Genomic DNA, 20,370 nt, shown 5'->3' on the forward strand with positions numbered 1-20,370 from the left:
AGACAACAAAAAAGGTCTTTCAGCATTTTTTCCTTAAATTCTCAGTATGTGACAGAGGTATACCATTCCTCTTTTTCAGGCTGCCTGATACAGCAGACAGCAAAGGGATTATGAGGGAATAAACTGACTCCACTAGGAGTCCTTCCAGTGATTAGCTGGTATGTGGGGATGAAAGAAAAGAGAATTCTGTTTCTCTTCACTCACTCTAAAACTTAGAAATAAAGAAGGGGAAAACAGAGGAAGAGGATTTCCTTGTGACGTATAAAATGTATTTAGAGGGGCACTGAAGAATTTTACCTTACTTTTCTGGTTTATTAGAAGTTCCATCTGTATTTTATGCACTGACTCTTGATAGTGCAAGAACTCTGCCTTTTTGTGAATGACTCAATGTACAGCTTTTTCAATTCTGGGGTTCAAGGATCAGTTTCTGAAAGTAAACACTCCCCCCCACCCCCTTCTTTACTCCCCTGATGCCTTATACTTTTTTACTCATCTGGCCTTTGCTATCTGGGTCCTGCCTCCATCCAGCATATTAGAACATAAGGTGTGCGAGTATCATCCAGTGCGCTGAGAGCAGGAGACATCTGGGGATATTCGCTTTATGACCAGGAGAACACTTGTTAAGACTGACTCTCTGCTGGGTGGGGGGAAAGTTGCAGACATGGGTTCCACAGGGCAGAAGTTTCAGACCACATAAGAGTGACTTTCCAGCTTCCAGTTCAGGTGTCACATTCAGTTCAGCTGCTCAGGAAATGCTGCAGATACTTTACAGACAGAGAAACAATATCAGGCTATAGTGCATTCATCTTAGTCTGCTTCAATTATACTGGATAAAATCTGGTGTCATTTTCCATGTCTTCCCAGTATATGGCAGTACTTGTACAACAAGGTTATTAATCTAGGATTATAATTATCTTTCAAAGTAATAGTATCCCACAGAATGTATTTTTGCTATTGAATTACAAAGCTCAGTTATAATAGCAATGTTTTTCTTTTTGAGTCTGTGCTTAATGGGTTTGAATACCAGAGCAGAATTTGTTCTCTTCCTGATGTTGACACAGAATTTCAGCATCTCAGAATAAGAATAGGTGTGTCATTGTTAAACATGCTGTTATTTGAAGGAGATGATAAAGGAGTCTCCTTTCCTCTTTTTCTGATAGCTGGCCAAATGAAAGTTGAGAAGTCAGTGGCAATACTGAAATCTAAAAGGAGAAAACCACATTGTATCATTTTCTGTGTCTCATTCAAATATCCATGAGTTTTACTGATTCATTAATTGCTACCCCTTGCTATATTCATTAAACTTATTAGCCTTTAACTCATTATATGTAATGTACTTTGAGGTGCTTGGAGCATAAAGGCAGTATTATTGAAGTGCATTCTGCTCTGTGCAGAATATTAGTACTTACCAACTGGAGTCTCTTATCTGTAGTATAAATCCCTTTAATTACTGATATAACCTTGAGGAGTGTTGATATATTAATAAAACGGTATTATTGTCACTATAAGGTTACCTTTAGGCTTCCTAACTTTATAAGGGCCACACTGTTTTAATTTCAGTCTTGGATCAAACTAGTTGCCATCTTTAGACTTTCCCTTTTAAAGGAAATAATTCTGACTGTTTGCTATTCCATCCCTCACAATTTAGGATTGCTGATATAATTAATACCAGTCTATCTATTTACAGCACATATTTTGTCCAGAGATGTCTCATATCCAATTTTGTGTATTATATAGGTGAAAACACTGATTAATCAGAAAGTTTAATTAGAAATAGGGAATAATCATCACATATCCATACTTCTAATGGAGTATACAAGGAATTTCTCAGTTTTTTTCAGTCAACAATTTGTGGAAAATCATCAGTGATAGAATTTTTAAGAATTTGGAGGAGAGGATGTTAAATAATGAAGAAGATACTCATGGATGTAGAGAAATTTCTACCTAGAGAAGTTTGGATGATTATAATTGCCCTCTAAGCAGGGCATAGGTAAATAATTGCATCTCAGTGCACTAATGTGAAAAGTCATGTGCCTACAGTTGGTATTAATAAAAAGTGAACTTTCAAGAGATTGATAGAAGAACTGACACTGAAAAGGTGAGGATGTTAGAGGATATTCTGTTGAACAGGTACTCTTAGGATTGACAGAAGGATGATTTGATTCCTAGGCAAACAGGAAAATATCAGGTAGATAGGTGTATATATTATTGAAGAATATTTCACAAGAAATTAAGGAAATTGAAATACAAGAGCAACATGCATAAGAGCTTGTGTAGTGAATGTTAAAGGTAGTGGGGTGTGTGCACTACATAGGAAAAGACAGAAGTAAAAAATGGTGGGGTTGGAGTATTTGCTAAAGATTGGTTCCTTTTAAGTAAAAAGGTAGGAGAAGAAAAGTGGAGAGCATGGCTCCGTTTTCATCAAAATCACTTTGAAAAAGTTCTGTGGGGATGGAGCTGGAAGCTTATAGACAGTTGAGGCTGAATTTTGATATTACTTTGATACTTGCATATTTTGATATATAAGTAATACTGTTAGATAACTGGTTGTGGGAACTGTATTATTACATTAGTTATTATTACAAATGGAAGGTTCCTGTTATTTCTGAACGGGGTAGTCGCCTAATTTATTTGCTGAGTACCCAGTTTATCACCCAGGAGAAATACTCCTTTAGGTTTCTTTTGGCAAGTAATCAGGATTTATAGAATATTTAGTCAAAGAAAATAAGCTTGGATTAAATTATCAGAAGTGGTTTTAGTTCAAATTAAACAGCATGATAAATAAAAATTGGTGTTATGTCTTAAACCTTCTATTCCAAAATGGAGAATTTTGGTAAACTAAGGGAACTAGTTGGTGAACTTAAATGAATTAACAAGCTGTTGGATAATTTGAGGATTGGAGTAATGAAAATGGAACAATATTCAGCAGTAAAAAGTGCAATGCTCTGCACTTTTGAACTAATAATAATAGTTTCCATCTGGAGATGGGTGCTTATAAATTGAAAATAAATAGATGAGGAGAGCTCTTCAGCCTAGCAGGCAGGGATATTTCAAAGATCAAAAGCTGAAAATTGGGTTTGGATAAATACAGGCTAAAAAAAAAAAAAGGCGTTTTTGGTAACAACAGCAATTGCTAAAATAATTTGTCAATGACAGCTGGATTTTTATCACTATTATTTTTCTAATCTAGAGTTAACTTTTTTCAAAATACAGGTTTTGAACATGAAATAGGGGTTCAAAATAAGCCCAAAGTATGGGCAACTGGGGATTACCTAGCATCATTGCTACCTGTCCACCCCTCATCCCTTGCTAGATGGATACCTGTCCATGCCTGCCAGGAGAGACTTCCTTCCACATCTTGTTGCTTGGTGGGAATCACAGAATCGCTGAGGTTGGAAGGGACCTCTGAAGATCATCTAGTCCAACCCCCCTGCTCAAGCAGGGTCACCTAGAGCACATTGCACAGGATTGCATCCAGGCGCGTTTTGAATATCTCCAGAGAAGGAGACTCCACCACCTCTCTGGGCAACCTGTTCCAGTGCTCTGTCACCCTCACAGTGAAAAAGTTTTTCCTCATGTTCAGATGGAAGCGTCTGTGTTTCAGTTTGTGCCCGTTGCCTCGCATCCTGTCGCTGGGCACCACTGAAAAGAGTCTGGTCCAATCCTCTCGACACCCTCCCTTAAGATACTTGTACACGTTGATAAGATCTCCTCTCAGCCTTCTCTTCTCCAAGCTAAACAGGCCCAACTCTCTCAGCCTTTCCTCATAAGAGAGATGCTCCAGTCCCCTAATCATCTTTGTAGCCCTTCGCTGCACTTGCTCCAGTAGTGCCACATCCCTCTTGTACTGGGGAGCCCAGAACTGGACGCAGTACTCCAGATGTGGCCTCACCAGGGCTGAGTAGAGGGGGAGAATCACCTCCCTCGACCTGCTGGCAACACTCTTCCTGATGCAGCCCAGGATACCATTGGCCTTCTTGGCCACAAGGGCACATTGCTGCCTCATGCTTAACTTGGTGTCCACCAGCACTCCCAGGTCCTTCTCCGCAGAGCTGCTTTCCAGCAGGTCAACCCCCAACCTGTACTGGTGCATGGGGTTATTCCTCCCCAGGTGCAGGACCCTGCACTTGCCTTTGCTGACCTTCATGAGGTTCCTCTCCGCCCACCTCTCCAGCCTGTCCAGGTCCCTCTGAATGGCAGCACAGCCCTCTGGTGTATCGGCCACTCCTCCCAGTTTTGTATCGTCAGCAAACTTGCTGAGGGTGCACTCTGTCCCTTCATCCAGGTCATTGATGAAGAAGTTGAACAAGACTGGACCCAGTACTGACCCCTGGGGGACACCGCTAGCTACAGGCCTCCAGCTAGACTCTGCACTGCTGATCACAACCCTCTGAGCTCTGCCATTCAGCCAGTTCTCAATCCACCTCACTGTCCACTCATCTAACCCACACTTCCTGAGCTTGTCTATGAGGATGCTATGGGAGACAGTGTCGAAAGCCTTGCTGAAGTCTAGGTAGACAACATCCACTGCTCTCCCCTCATCTACCCAGCCAGTCATTCCATCATAGAAGGCTGGCAGATTGGTTAGGCATGATTTCCCCTTGGTGAAGCCATGCTGACTACTCCTGATCACCTTCTTTTCCTCCACATGCTTGGAGATGGCCTCCAGGATGAGCTGCTCCATCACCTTTCTAGGGATGGAGGTGAGGCTGACTGGCCTGTAGTTCCCTGGGTCCTCCTTCTTGCCCTTTTTGAAGACTGGGGTGACATGGGCTTTCTTCCAGTCTTCAGGCACCTCTCCTGTCCTCCATGACCTTTCAAAGATGATGGAGAGTGGCTTAGCAATGACCTCTGCTAGCTCCCTCAGCACTCGTGGGTGCATCCCATTAGGGCCCATGGATTTGTGGGTGTCAAGTCTGCTTAAATGATCTCTAACCCACTCCTCCTCCACCAAGGGAAAGTCTTCCTTCCTCCAGACTTTCTCTCTTGCCTCCAGGATCTGGGGTTCCTGAGGGCTGGCCTGAGCAGTAAAGACTGAAGCAAAGGTGGCATTCAGTAACTCTGCCTTCTCTGCATCCTTCGTCACCAGGGCACCCACCCCATTCAGCAAAGGGCCCACATTTTCCCTAGTCTTCCTCTTGCTACTGATGTATTTGAAGAAGCCCTTCTTGCTGTCCTTGACATCTCTAGCCAGATTTAATTCCAAACGGGCCTTAGCCTTCCTCGTCGCATTCCTGCATACTCTGACAACATTGCTATATTCCTCCCAAGTGGCCTGTTCCCCTTTCCACTTTCTGTATACTTCCTTCTTCTGGTTGAGTTTTGCCAGGAGCTCCTTGCTCATCCATGCAGGTCTCCTGCCTCCTTTGCTTGACTTCCTACTCATAGGGATGCACTGCTCTTGAGCCTGGAGGAGGAGATGTTTGAATATTAACCAGCTCTCTTGAACGCCCCTTCCTTCTAGGGCCCTAACCCATGGGATTCCTCCAAGTAGGTCCCTGAAGAGGCCAAAGTTTGCTCTCCTGAAGTCCAGGGTTGCGATCCTACTTGGTGCCCTGCTGCCTCCTCGCAGGATCCTGAACTCCACGATCTCATGGTCACTGCAGCCAAGGCTGCCCCCAACCTTCACATCTTCCACCAGTCCTTCTTTGTTTGTTAGTACGAGGTCCAGCAGCACACCTCTCCTTGTTGGCTCCTCCACCACCTGTGTCAAGAAGTTGTCACCAATGCTCTGCAGGAACCTCCAGGACTGTTTGTGCCTAGCTGTGTTGTCTTTCCAGCAGATATCAGGGTGGTTGAAGTTCCCCATGAGAACCAGGGCCTGGGATTGTGAGGCTACTTCCAGCTGTCTGTAGAAGGCCTCATTGACTTCCTCATCCTGATCAGGTGGCCTGTAGTAAACACCCACAGCAGTGTCACCCATGCTAGCCTGCCCTTTGATCCTTACCCATAAGCTCTCGACTCGCTCTTCATCCACCCCTAGGCACAGCTCAATACATTCCAGTTGCTCTCTCACATAAAGAGCAACTCCACCACCTCAGCTTCTTGGCCTATCTTTCCTAAAAAGCACGTAGCCATCCATGACAGCACTCCAGTCATGCGAGCTATCCCACCATGTGTCTGTAATGGCAATGAGATCATGGCCCTGCGACCGCACACACATCTCTAGTTCTTCCTGTTTGTTCCCCATGCTGCGTGCATTGGTGTACAGGCATTTCAGAGAGGTGATCGAGCATGCAGGTTTCCCAGGAGAGGTAAAAGAGTGTCCTCCATAGCCACATCCCATGCGCACTTCCCTGGCTGCATTCACCTGTTGGAGGCATCCCGACTTGAGCAGTCTTTTGCCAGCTACCCTGTCACTATAACTCTCCCCTTCCCCCATCTTTCCTAGTTTAAAGCCCTCCTTACCAGGCTGGCCAACCTGTTGGCAAAGACCCGCGTGCCCCGCCTCATGAGGTGGATCCCATCTCTTGCCATCAGTTGTCGATCTTCAAACAGGGTCCCATGGTCGTAGAAACCAAAACCCTGTTGCCAACACCAGCGGCGCAGCCAGTCGTTAACCTGGAAAGTCCATCTCCTCCTCCTCTCATCCATCCCCCTCACTGGCAGGATTGAGGAGAAGATGACCTGGGCTCCCAGACCCTTGACCACCATCCCCAGAGCTCTGAAATCCTTCTTGATGGTCTCCAGTTTGCCCTTGATGTCATTGGCGCCCACATGGAAGAGCAGCAGTGGGTAATAGTCCGAAGCATGGACAAGCCTTGGCAGTCTTTGCATGACATCTCTCACACGAGCCCCCGGCAGGCCACAAACCTCTCTAGACAAGAGGTCAGGTCGGCAGATAGATGCCTCCGTCCCCTGCAGCAGGGAGTCCCCCACAACAATCACCCGCCGCTTTTTCCGGGCGTTCCGGCAGGGCACAGGGTCTGTTGTCCCAGGTACTTCCCTGGCAGCCATGCCCATCTCCTCCTCATCCTGGAGGGCACTAAACCTGTTCTTCAGCTTCAGGTCTTCAGGAGGAGTAGGAGCCTTTCTCCTCCCACGAGCAGTGACCAGTTTCCAGCCTTCTTCTACGGTGTTATGATGTACCGTTTCACACGGCACAGAGCCCTTTGGCAACTCCACTGCTGTGGGGGGCTGGGACTCCCGAAGCTGCACAGTCTCCGAGAATACCCTGTCTGTCACTTGCTCCGCTTCCCGGATGCTGCGCAGCCTACTGACCTCCTCCCGTAACTCCCTTACCTGACGACACAACTCGTCAACAGCAGCACACCTCCTGCAGGAGAGCTGGCTGCCAGCCCAGGCCTCCCAGAGAGGCCCCAAGCACTCCTGCAGCCTGAGACCTGTAGAGCCGCATCTGCTGTCAGAGGGTCGGTCTGGGTCGCAGCCTCTAACACAGCAACTCCAACAGCCACTGGGGAACGCGCTGTGCGGTGTGTCACGACCATACTTGAGGAAACCTACACCACAGGGAACAGAAACGAAGGTCCCTTCTGCGCAAACTGCTGCCTCTGTTCGCTGCGCTCTGGGAGCTGTGCTCTAGGCCTGGCTCTTATATAGGCCTCTCCCTAGCACTGACTCACAGGGTGCTTGACCGCCCTAATCAAGGGCCACTGGGATCAAAGGCCCCAACTCCCTCTGGCCAGGGCAACCAAGAGAGCTTGTTAGCAGCAGCCACTCCTAGCTAGAGCTTTTCCCACGAGCTTTTCCCAGGAGAAGTCAAGGCCTCCTGCAGTTGTCCTTGCCTAGCTTCCCCTTTCCTGTTCACAGCAATCACCTCCTAGGTCCTCGGGGGTCCTCAGGAAGCCCACAACTTCCAACAAGATCCTCAAGTTCTAGTCAGAGCCCAAACACTGCTGCGCAAACTGCTGTGTCTGTTCTCTGCCTCTGTTAGCTGTGCTCTTGCTCTGGAGTTCCAGGCACAAGAATCGCTTATTTACAGGATCTATTTCTTGAGATTAGCTGCTCCTTATCTATGTGCTTGTGTTAGGTCATGCATTATACCAGCTGAACTTTTTAAAGAAGAGCTTAGTCTAGCAAGAGGCTAAAAGGAGGCAAAGCAGGAAACCAAAAAGTGCAAATGTTTTTTTCTAGATTGCACTTAGCAGACAGGGTCCCTCTATTGCCCTGGTGTTTCAGCTGCTGCAGGAGCTGCTGAACTATCCCTTGGGGCCAACTGCTCCTCGGAGCTCTTCTCTCTTGCTGCCTCTCTGTTTAGTACGCAGTCTGCCATCCTCTCACCCTCCCGCTTTACTCCAGCCTAGCTCATGTTGTCTCTCAGTGCATTTGAAGTGTGCTATCCTTTTCTCCCCTTCTTCCTTAGAAGCTTCTGTAAGTTTACGGTACTGCTTTGTGCTTTACTCAGCACATGTGTTAAATAAATAGCCTTTCTCCTACTTGTAATGTTTTCAAGACTGTTACTAATACTTTAAATATGAAATGAGAAACATTCACTGTAGAAACATCTTCTCAGACTGTTTTTCACTGTTAGTTCTTTGTGGACAGTAAATGAGGAATAGTAATTATATGGATGCCATATTAGTATCAAGAATATGCTTCCTCCACTGTTTGTGATTTCCATGCACTGGAATCCTTTCTAGTTGAAGAACACAAGTAGAATCAATTCTTTCTTCTAATTCACACGAGTATTAGGGTCTGCACTATACAGAAGAACTAAAGTAAGACAGCAGCCCCTTCCAATCTTAAGATTTGTTTCTCTAGATCATTTGGGTTAATTAAAATAACAATTTCAACAGAGCCAGCTTTTTCAGACTCTTCACTGACTCTTAATAGCCCTAATAGTCTTACTCTTAGCAGTATAAAAAAGAAAAATTGAACTCTGTGGCACATTGCAGGAGAGCCCTTGTGGCAGATCAAGTACTGTTCACTGCAAGCTGGAACTGTATAAAACTAACACAGCTCACGTTAGAAGCTGCCTCACTGACAGACCTCAAAATGTAGTTGTTAATAATGAAATATCAGTGGTAGGGCTGTCTTTAGTGGGATCTCACAGGAAATAGTCTTGATCAAGAATAACAGTGTATTTAATGACTGCAGCAATGATTTTCTGTAGTAAAATTGGCAGATGACTGAAAGACTCTTGGAAAGGGAGAGGTCATATTACTAGAGTAATATGTACCTTTGGTAAAGCTGGAAACATGTAAAAACAAGAGCTACTTGACAAAACAAAAAAAAGTGAGGAGAAAGCCTATGAGTTGTATTTCAAGGTGGGAGATTGTGCACAGAAAAGCAGTGGTTTAGAGGAAAACTTAGATATTTTGTGTAGCATGAGTTCTTAGCCATTTTTCCCCCAGAGCATTGTCCTGAGATAAATTTTGTGCATTTGAAAATGCACAGCAAGTAGAAATCTGGGAGTATTCATGCAGCACTGATAACACTGTTTCTAAAATTTCCAGTTCTGGTGTCCACATGTCAAGATGGATCTGGAAACAACAGAGTGAATTCAGAAGTTAGTGCTGAACAGACTATCTGTGGGTTCCACTTGCAGTATGAGGTTTAAACTGTTCAGCAAACTGAAGGCAAGTCTGAGAAGTGACCTTAAATCCTGTGTAGTTACTCATGTCCAAAGAAGAGGTTTGATAGGGGGCTAGGCAGTGCTGAAAGTCAGTGTTAAATAATTGAACCTCAGAAAAAAACAAGATTCCTAGAACTAAGGAGGATTAAACATTTCCTGTTAACATAGGAGAAACACTGGATTCAGCATTGCTTGAGCAGAGGCAAGATCGCTTTGATCCACTCCCTTGTGTTCCAGTCTGGCACTGGTTAAGTTGAAGGGTTTTGCTGTTGCCTAGACACATAGGGTTGCAAAATCAAAGAAAGAAGGTACGTGTTTATGTGACATATCTAGCTATATGGTATACAGATATGTATCATATATGTATGTGTGTGTGTATATATATATTTATACACATGCACACATACACATGCACGCACACACATATTACATATTCTTTTTGTCTGGTATTTCAGTTTGTGGATCTTGTGTTCTTTCCTCTCCTTTCCAAGCCCTGCAGATGTTTAGAGCATTTGCAGCTCAGGAAGTATTTATTTTTTGCCCCCAGGAAATAAACTGGTTTTCAGAGTCTTTTTAAACTTTGCGTGAAGCACGCTGGGGACAGGATTGTGAACAAGGACCTTGGTGCTCTGAGGTCTCACAGAAAGTCCTTTGTGCAGCCAGGCTGGTGCGTCTTGCTCTCAGGCTCAGGGTCAGCAGTAATCAGATTTGGAATCAGGAAAAATTTCCTCTTAAGTGAGAATGGCAGGGAAAAGATTTTGTAGGATATGTAGGAAATGTATCTTGTCTGTCACTGTAGCTGGCAGGGATGTTAATTATACTCTTACCCTCCCCCCCCTTTTTTTTTCTCCTGTATGCCTGTTTGTGGCACAGAGTTTTAGATTTTTGAGATTTGAAAAAGCCTGTGTTACTTAAGACTTTAGGTTTGTTAAAGAACACTTGGGTGATTTCTGTTTACTGTATAAAGACATCAAATCTGATTACCTAGAGTCCCTCTCCTATGAAATCGAAGTACCATTTTGCTTGTATTTCCTCCCTTTTCCATGCACAGATGGACAGAGATGCTTCATTTTAACCATTAAATCATGGGAGAAAGACCAGCAGAGCTTTATGCCACTGGGGACTAGAACATGATATGTCACTTATAATTTGTGCCTTTCTCTAAATGTCCTGCATTATAAGAAGATGATATCTTTAAAACAATTTTTGTCAGCCATTGGAGAGTAGTTTCATTTCTGTTTTAAAAAAAAATAAATATGGAAATATTTAACTTTCATTTGATGAGCTTTTAATTTGATGTGTGAAGCAGTGTGTTGATCAAGCTGATGAAAGGACATTAATAATCCTTAAGTGTGGTATAATTGCATGAATTGAAGAAATCTGTGGCTAAAAGTTATTTTATTTTTGTTACACATCTTCAAATAGGAATCGACAGAAAGCACTGCATATTGATGTTTTGCAGTTGATAAATACTGCTGCTCCCAGGCCCCATGGTTTGTTATATAAACAACATTTTCCAGATATTTTCTTTGTTCTACTTATAAATCATTTTTTATGTTGGAAGATATATATTTTTTTGTTTCCCTTCCTTTACTTTTTGTATTTTTGATGTCTTTGTGCTCACAAAACATAGATTGGGGTTTCATTAAGAAGTAAAAAAATTATCTTGATAATTGTAATTTAGTTTATGTAGAATAAGGGAGCCAAGTTATATATGATTCTTTGCCTAATGAACAGACAACACACCAGAGACTTAATTTTTCTGAATTTAATTTAAAAAATCAGGTTTATTGTTGTTTTTAATAGATAGGTTAAATAACCCTAACAATGTAAAGAGTTGATTAAATATGTAATTATTATGGTTACTGTTTTGTTTAGTGAGAACTACGGTAATTGAAACAGATGTCTATGTTAACAGCATTGGCCCGGTTGACCCAATCAATATGGTAAGTTCTGATTATTGACTGAAAACATTGTCTGAAAGATGCTATGGGTTAATATTATGAGGAAATTCTACTCTCACTCAAATAAGCTGCTTTAATAATTTGTTACTGTGTATACCTGTACTGTTGAATACGAGCATTACAGAAACATTTCAGACTCTCTACTTGAAATTGTAATTTTTTTCTTTGTATTTCTTCAAAAAAATGACACCACTGTGAGTACATTGTATCAGGTCCTTATTTTGGTTGATGCTGAACATTGTCACTATGCTTGTTTACGCTTGGTGTGTCTCTGGCCCAGTATACTCTATTGCCTAGAGCTGCTCTTCAGAGAGTAAGAAAAATAACCACTGACCTCGTATTTGTGAAAAAAGCTGTTTTCAGTGCAGTCATTCTTTTATTAGTTTATAGGAAACAAAATTTGAAATTAGCACTTTTGGCCTCCTTTTTCCATCTCATATTTAGTCTTAGAGGTCCTCTTCTGAGTGTGTGTGTGTGTGTATGTGTGTGTGCGCGCGTACCTCAGCTGGTGTCGTCAGCGGTGAAGTAGTGCATCTCATCTGGTTTCAAAGTAGGCATGTTAATATACAGCAGTTGGAATCTGATCCATCTATTCGGTACAAATACTGAATTAACAGCACTTACTATGAAGTTGAGTCTGTGGCATTTTCTTGAATTAGTTAAATTATTTTCTGTCACAAAATGCATTGTCTGAAACAGTGGTGTCGAAGGCTTTAAAAAGGCCCCATTGCGTGACTTCTCCTGACAAGTGGTGCCCAGCATTGGCTGCGGCTCCAGCAGGCAGGTCACAAGCCGAAGGACTGAGCCTGTGCCTGGCCCTCGAGCAAGCTTGAGCTCACCTCCCTCCTGCCTTTTTCCTATTCCAGCTCCTTCCAGCAGTGCTCACAGTTTTTTGCATGTGTGGCAAATGGGTATTTTTGTCAAATCAGATGCTGAAATAGGACAGAGTAGGTAGCTTCTGAGCATTTGGCAAAACCACATTAGTTCTAAATGATTATTAAGGATCTTGCGATTTGCACGTAGTATGTCATCATGCTCGCTGTGAATATAAACTTCCTGATGTGAAACCAAGCAGAAAAGGCCTGTGGCACGTAGATACTAGGGATAAAGGTGCCAAAAGTAGATGATACTGCTCTGTGGCAAGGGATATTCATTCTACTGTTAACAGTCTAGTGAGGCTGGGGTTGTCATTAACGGCAGCTGTGGCAGGTGATTCTGCGACTCTGGCCAGGGCTATATGTAAAGAACTGAAAGAAAGCAGAAGAGCAATGCAGTGGGGGAAACTTTTCCCCTTTCTGTGTCCAGTATAAATGGTTTCTCTGGTTCCGTCTGTCTTTCTATTGCAGTCTTTCTCTTTCTGTCCATCCTCTCCTCTTCTAAAGGGATTTATTGTGGGAGCAAAATATGTGGACAGGCAGTGACCTGTAAGGAACAAGTAGCATATAGTAGAAGGCTTCCTCTGCCAGTGGGTCAGTCAAGTATCTGTGAGGTACTGCATGCAGTAGGATGGAAAATGGGAAACGGTTAGAGCTCCTGATTTTTGTAAAAATAAATAGTAACGCTAAAGCATGTCACAAAAGGGTAGTAAGGTAAATTCCACTGACACATGGAACTTTAAGAAGTATTCTATGGTTTTTAAAAATGGGCAGAGAACTACTTAGCAATTTAAATTATAGTCTAAGGGCACTGTGGCCTCCAGAAAATTGCTTTCACTGGACTTGGACACCAGGAACTTGGATCATATGAGCATCTAATATCACTACAAAAATCATAATTTTGTGAAAATAAATAAAGCCATATATATGCAAATAATTTTAAGGCTTCCAACAAAGGTGTTTTTAATCTAGGAAAGAGCATTATCAGCAAAAAATAATTACAGATTTGACCCTGTGAGCTCTGCTCATGTGAGCTGTCTGTTTCATTGTGCATGCATTTTCCCTGGAGTCAGTACTGTTTGAGGTTGTTAACCAAAATTCCAAAAATTACTTTCATCTTCAGGGCTGTCCTTAGCCTTTCGCTTTATCTCTTTACATGAGAACACATATATGGTTCCCCATTGGGTTATTCATTTGCCAGATATTTTAATTCACTCTGGCATATGATGTCCTTTTATTGTTTAGTTTGTTCCAGTGGCATGATGTAGAGAGTTTATTTTTTTTGGAGGGGGGGATACAATTTGTTGTTGAAGCTCAGAGGAGCTTCAGAGGACACTCATCATGAGAGAAAACTGATTTATTTTATTATTTCAGTCTGTTTTCCTCCTGCTATCTGATGGAGTCTTTCATACTTTCATAGAAGGGAGGCTTTAAGTGTATGTGTGACATTCATTAGAATTTGCCTTTGAAGGTTGTTGAGTTTTGGCTTTTGGTATTTAATTTAACAAAAATCTACATAATATTCTAAATGATATAGACATCTCATGCATAAAAGATGTTTTCCTACAGCATGTGGTCTCTCTGTGTACCCACAATTACCAGGTGCCTGAGTAAACATTTTTAACAAGCGTCCGGATCAGCAAAGTACTTAGACTCTGAATACTCATTAAGCCTACAGATTTTTGAATCCGTCTTTCAGAGCTAGCCTGTGTTATGCATCATGCAACAGTCATGTAAAGTATGGCTAAGTGCATTTTCATGGCAAAAGCCTTGATCCCCAAGAGCTCTGGAGTGATGTAGGGTTCTCTTAGTGGAATTCAGAGCTGTGATGAATGTTTGAGCCTGATTTTCGTCTCTGTGGAAGCTCATTCAGTTGAGCACTTAGTGTAGATGTGCTGGGCTCTTCCTACCTTTCTCTTTCCTTCCAGCCTAGGACCAAGGTAAAAAAAAGGCACTCTCATGGTGGTATGAGTAGCACAGTCTGGTGTCTCTCTCCATGTAGAAATGTTGTATGTTGATCCATGTTGTCTGTGGGCCTCATTAGCTTTCTCTGCCTTGTATTTGTTCCTTCAAAGAATAACATTTTGTGTTATCAGTGTCCAAGGGATGCAGATTTCCCCTGCTACTGCCTGTAGCAGAACTGTGTCAGTGCCTTGGCTTTTGTGGTTTGATGAGACTGTGCAAATGTGTAATTCAGTGGGTTGAGAGAGGCATGACAGCCCTCCAAAACATTTATACCTTTAACTAAGAGAATTTCTGATCTTGTAAAACTAACAGAATACCAGATATTGTAATCTCTATTTGATCAAAAGTCTCATTACAATGAAAGACTACTACCCCAAATAGGAGAAATCTGTGGAGAAGGAATACTGGAGCAGTTCCTTAAGTAAGAAATAGTAGTACGTTATTGTGTCAAAAATTAAGAACAAAGAGCAAAGTTTATACTTTTTCTGCCCTTAAAGTATATCTAATCAAGTTTCATATGGTAAACAGCAGAGAAGTACTCAAATAACAGGGAATGAGGAAAGAGTTAAAGAGGCAGATCATTTCAATAAAGATATGTGGGCATCATGACTGGTAGATAGAAAGATTAAAAAAATAGCTAAATGAAAGTGCTCTACCTGTCTATCTATTTCTTTCTCTGTTTATATCTATCTATTTATGTGTGTAGAGGTATGCATGTATATATGTTTACAGAGAGAGAGAGGGAGAGAGAGGAAAATAGTATGTTTTAAAATTTCTTTGCTGATTTATGTATTTCTAAATCATGATTTAACATTTTGGAGCATTATGGTATCATTGCCATTTGAGTGTGTCTGAGGAGGGGTACATGTGTGTTTTTTTCCTGGATGTGTATGCTGGTGATGCTTTTTATTCAGCTTTTGTATTTATTAATGGAACTCCAGACTGAAATTTCTAGGAGAAATTTCTATGATTGCACTTCACTGAAGCAGTTTGGTTCCCCTGTTATTTCCAACATTTCTGTTTCTTCTGCAGATGTTGTAGCTTTTGTTGTATGATCTTTGCTAGTTATCCATTGAAGGCTACTGTGATGGCAAGCTGAAGGCGATACTTTGAAGCCTAGCACTATTATTTTTAATAAGATAGCCAACCCGCTGAGTAGATCAGACATTCACAGAATACACAACATGCTACTGCATGACCTGGACACTGTTGGGGTACAAGTTTTCCTGTCATACTCTACCATTTATGACTTTGAATGGAATGTGCTGATGGTCAATTTTAAGTAAGCCTTGACTTTTAAATTCCATTTTATTCTCAAATTGCAGTAACTAGCAGCAGATTTTTGTTTTTGTTTTGGTATCCAAATATCAACGTGTCCAGTGTTCTATTACAAATCAAGTGGTGGTGTATTCTTCCTCCTTGTGGATGATGCTTTGTGGCCAGGTGCATCACTGCACTTAACCTCCTAGTCACTAAGTTTGTACTGGAAAGGTTCTGTACTCTTACTTTGCAGTGCCAGATAATTTACATTGGACACACCAGAATATAAATATTCATCACCCAAAGTTATATTATCTGAAGGTACCCTGAAATCCAGTGCTGAGAGATGCAAGTTCTAGTATTTTGTAAATCAATGTATTTATCACTCTGTTCTTGAATGATATTGTGTCCTATTAATGAATGAATAGTAACTAGTGTAAATTAAAGATGAGGCTTTGAAAGACACAGAAATAGATATTGGAATTAGCAAGAAGGCTGTGATCCTGCACACACTGAGGCACGTACTTCAGTTTATGTGTGCGTTGTATTCCATTGATTTAAGGATTTAACAAACAAAAATCCAAAACAAGAAGCACATAAAAGGAAAAATGCACACAGACAAATGAAACTCTTTTGTTTTAGAAAGCTGTGTTTCTAAGTGAGCACAGAATCTAGTTCTGTATAAGACACACAAATGTAACAAATCATAATGCTATTCAAATCCTGCAGTGTATAGTAGTATTTCAGGACTGGGAGAACACTGCCTGACAGGGCTCATCATGGTTTGTGAACTGCGTTTGAAGCTTTTTCTGGAGGCTGGAATTCCTTTCATTTTTGAAGAAGACAATACCATTGTCTGTCTGAGCTTAGGTGACATAGGTGAGAGGAGGAGCATGATGCACTTCCGCTCGTGTTTGAGAATTTATGAAGTTTCCTAAGGTTGTATGGGGGTCTCATGCAAACACTGCGCATCTTTGGAGAGTCCATTGTGTGTATTTTACACAGATTGGTTCCAGTCTTTTTCACATGGCAGGAATACTTGTTCTTAAATGAGGACAGAAGAACCAACCAGTTCTTGTGTATTACCTGTTTCTTACTGTACAAAGTCTTTTCTGGATTGAGCTAGACTAATATGTTCTTTTGTTCAACTTACTCTTTTATTTTTATTAGAAGAGATAGATTCCAATCATTTTGGTTCCTGTCAGTACTGGAAGTAATCAGCTCTAATTGATTAGTATCAGATGAGTATTTGAGATTGGTGGTCACAATGTTCATTTACAGCAGCTGAGTAAATATTACTTCGGTAAGCCGGAGCATTGTTTTTTCTTTGTTATGAAATATATTTAAGTGTCAAAACCCACATCTGTTAGCATTCTTCCAGCTCTATGAACTTGAATCATACTGTACAAATACAATTTCACAAGTGTTCTCTGTGTTTTTCCTGAAAAAATAGCTTAAATAGATTATTCTAGCTCTTGCAGGGCAGCTAGATTGCCGAATGCTATTGCAAAGTATCTCTAAACTTACCTATCCTGTTACAGGGGAACTAGCCAAGTACAAGGTATACTCTGCTCATACTGGCTCAGCACAGCAGTTCCTATGTCACTCCCAATTTCTGTTATGATTTTGAAGGGAATGTTGAGGCATGAGGGAAAAGGCAGCCTTTGGACAGCAGGAAAATATTGCAGTAGCTTTCTGAAACCAAACCAGAGAAAAACAGTCTTTTCAGCCTGCTTTTTAAGCAGCACTCAGTATTTGTTGCTTTGCAGCTGCAGTTTGCCAGTTGTCTCTTAATAGATATGAAGTCAGAATAGATAGTTAGGGTTCCACATATGCAGCAGCAAAAAATCTATGCTCTTTGTTATAAAATATGCCCTAATTTGTGTGCACTATTTATGAACGCTATAAGCTAAAGCCGCAGTCTTTTCTAATAGTTTGCAGCTAGGCATATTTATGCTGTGGTGTGTTCTTAAATCTTGTGTATAGGACTAGTTCATGATAGAGAAATACTGTTTTTGTATAGTACCTTTGTGTCATCTAAGCCACAATTGGCATGGTTTCAATATAAATAAATAAAATATATGAAATTTACTTTGCCTTAACTTCCCTGACTTCAGTAGAGTGTGCCAGTGTATACTGTTTGAAAATCTGGTTTATATTGTCTCAGATTTTTAGAGATTTTTAGATTTTCTACAGCCACAGCAACAGCCAAACTGTCTTCAAAGTGCTTAAGGCACTTTGTGTCTTAAGATGTCAAAGTGTTCTGTATTTACATAAGGTAATTTGTTAAAGGAAAATGCAGAAGTACTGAGTTAGAGACATGGCTGGTGCTAGGAGACATTGCTGAAAAGCTTCCTCCTTATCTATGGTCAGTCTGTCAATGTGTTGTGAGCAAGTGCACTGATTTCCTGTGTTTCCAATACTTATCTATTTCGGTGTTGGTGTGAATGCACTACTTAGGCATGCCACAGAAAGAGCTCTATGCAGGATGTCTTCTGTGGTCACCTTCTTTTTCATGCTCTCACTTATTTCTTGGTAGTCTCATCCACAAATTCAACTACCATTGCATGCCAGTGGCCTGCTATTCTGTGCATCTCTTTTTCTCCAGTGTAAAATATTGGCTTGTGTCCCCGGTATCTGCTCACAGATGTTTAGTTAGCTCATTTTGCCGAAGTCAGAGCTTTAAATCTTCCTACTTTTAGCCCCTTCTGCTCTCTCCGTTGCTTTGGATAATCATTATTCTGTCTGTCATTCAGTCTTGAAACCTAAAAATATTCTGATGTGCTGGATTATAGGACCAGGAGCAAGGTCTCAGTTGGAGTCTTGCAAATTCTTATTGCAAAGCAACTTTGAGATTTTTTTAAAATTATTTTTATTTTTAAAATCCATCCGTCAAGCTGAATGTCTTGTCCAGACACCCATTGTTACAATAACATTTTTTTTCATAGCCTTTCCAACTGTAGTCTTGCTCCACTCGTACCATGTAGAGAATTCCTACAAAGAGACTTTTCTGCTGTTTCTGCCAGATGCTTTGTTGCCCATGCCCCTCCTCTGGCTCCTCTTTCAAACTGGACCTCACACACAAATTGCTTCCCTCCACTTTCAAGGCACTTCAAAGCCTATCCCCAGCCATTTTTCCCCTGTTATTAGCAAGAGGCTAGTTTCTACCTCAGATCTCACTAGCTTCTGTTCCCTTTCTTTCAACTTTTCAAACCAAGTGTTTTCTCCCAAGCTTCCTCTTCATGCTTGAAAGAGACTTTCTATAAATGTCTACAAAGCTGCTTCATTGTTTCTCATCATGTTCCCATTTAAACTTTCTTTTTCTGTGGAGTTTACTGCAAATGACTAAGCTTTTGCTGTGCTAAAATCACTACTTGCAATTCTGACTGATATTGGATTCTCTGTTTCCTATTACTTACCCCCTTACTGTCTGTCCAGAACTTGTCTTTTATCTTAAATTTAAACTGCAGGTGCTTCAAAGAAGGCTTGTCTTCTATATATGTATCATTGAGTGCCTGCACAATTCAGCTGTGATCTGAGATTATCTAAACCAAGAATAATGCTCATATGAATACCAAATTAATATACCACATAGCACTTCACTGTGAGGATAAAGATATTGATTAGTGCTGAAGCTAAACCAAACAGTGCTTTGCTAATACTTTTCTCTCAAACCACATGGATTGCTTGACCACTCAGTAGCACAGGTTGTTACGTACGATGCCTTACTGTCTGCTCCAGATACTTTCTGTATGCTTCTGCTGTGGTTGTCTGTCTTGTGCCTGCGGCTGAAACAAGCTACTTTTAATTCTTTGTCTTGTAGCTCTTATCTGCCCTTGTGTCAAATAGTTTATAAACATTTTGGAGAACATTACATACCTGTTCCTTGTTGTTAATTCCTAAACTGTCATCTTTAAACATTGTGCTGCTGTATTCCAGTTGTGGAAATAATTCTGCTGGTCTAGATTTGCCCTGGGTTTACAGGAAGAAAGATAAGGAATGTGCTTTGAGTGCTACAATTGCTTGAACTCATCTAGGAACTGTGCTTGGCAATAGTCAAAGCAAGTCACTGCTGGCTCCTTTACTGCTGTGCTCCAGGGGAAAGCTGCTGTCATTCATTGACCCTTCAGTGGCTAGTGCCAGGATTTATGCTGCAAATTTCATCTTCTGACAAAGGCTTGGCAGCTGGTGAAACAGGAGTTTTTCCTCACAGTGTGCACTGTGGGAAGTTCACTTTACAAAGCAGGGCTGGGGTCTGGATGTCCTTTCCTACAGCTGCATCTCCTTCTTGTTTACCAAGGAAGCAGACCCACTTTTGGAGATAGTGTTTGCCCTAATCCCCTATTACTAGGGGTGAATGTGCTGACAAAATAGCTATTAGGAAATTCTGTGTGCTTTTTCTAGTGAGTGAATGTAACTTCCTCGCCAACTGATTTTGACTTTCATTGCTTTTATTCTGTTGTAGTATATCCTTAAACTTCATTAAAGCTCATATATTCTTGCTGGTTATTTCACCTGCTGTTGAAAATGCATGTCTGAAGCATTATTTTTTTGGCTAGTCTGGAGCTTGTCATTCACTGACATACAATAATTGCTGCATGAGATTTTAGTTTTCTGAAAAACAAGTGTCTCTATTGTAATGTTTTTTTTCCCACAATATCTGGTGTGTAAAGCAGAAATTAACTATCGGTGGTCAATATTATTATGAACTCAACTGTCCACAGCTTCTCTATTCAGAAAGCCATGTATTCATGCCTTCATTCATATATTC

At 41.4% G+C, this 20,370-nt stretch overlaps 1 protein-coding gene across 1 annotated transcript in view; it reads left to right on the top strand.

Annotated features, from left to right (window-relative positions):
- Positions 1 to 20,370, top strand: part of GABRG1 (gamma-aminobutyric acid type A receptor subunit gamma1) — a 62,876-nt gene that overhangs the window by 19,272 nt on the left and 23,234 nt on the right. Inside the window, exon 3 of the mRNA XM_067297161.1 lies at positions 11,414 to 11,481. Coding sequence (XP_067153262.1) covers positions 11,414 to 11,481 — 68 coding nt within the window. The remainder of the gene's footprint in view (positions 1 to 11,413; positions 11,482 to 20,370) is intronic.

Source organism: Apteryx mantelli, chromosome 5, assembly GCF_036417845.1.
Source record: "Apteryx mantelli isolate bAptMan1 chromosome 5, bAptMan1.hap1, whole genome shotgun sequence".
NCBI lineage: Eukaryota > Metazoa > Chordata > Aves > Apterygiformes > Apterygidae > Apteryx > Apteryx mantelli.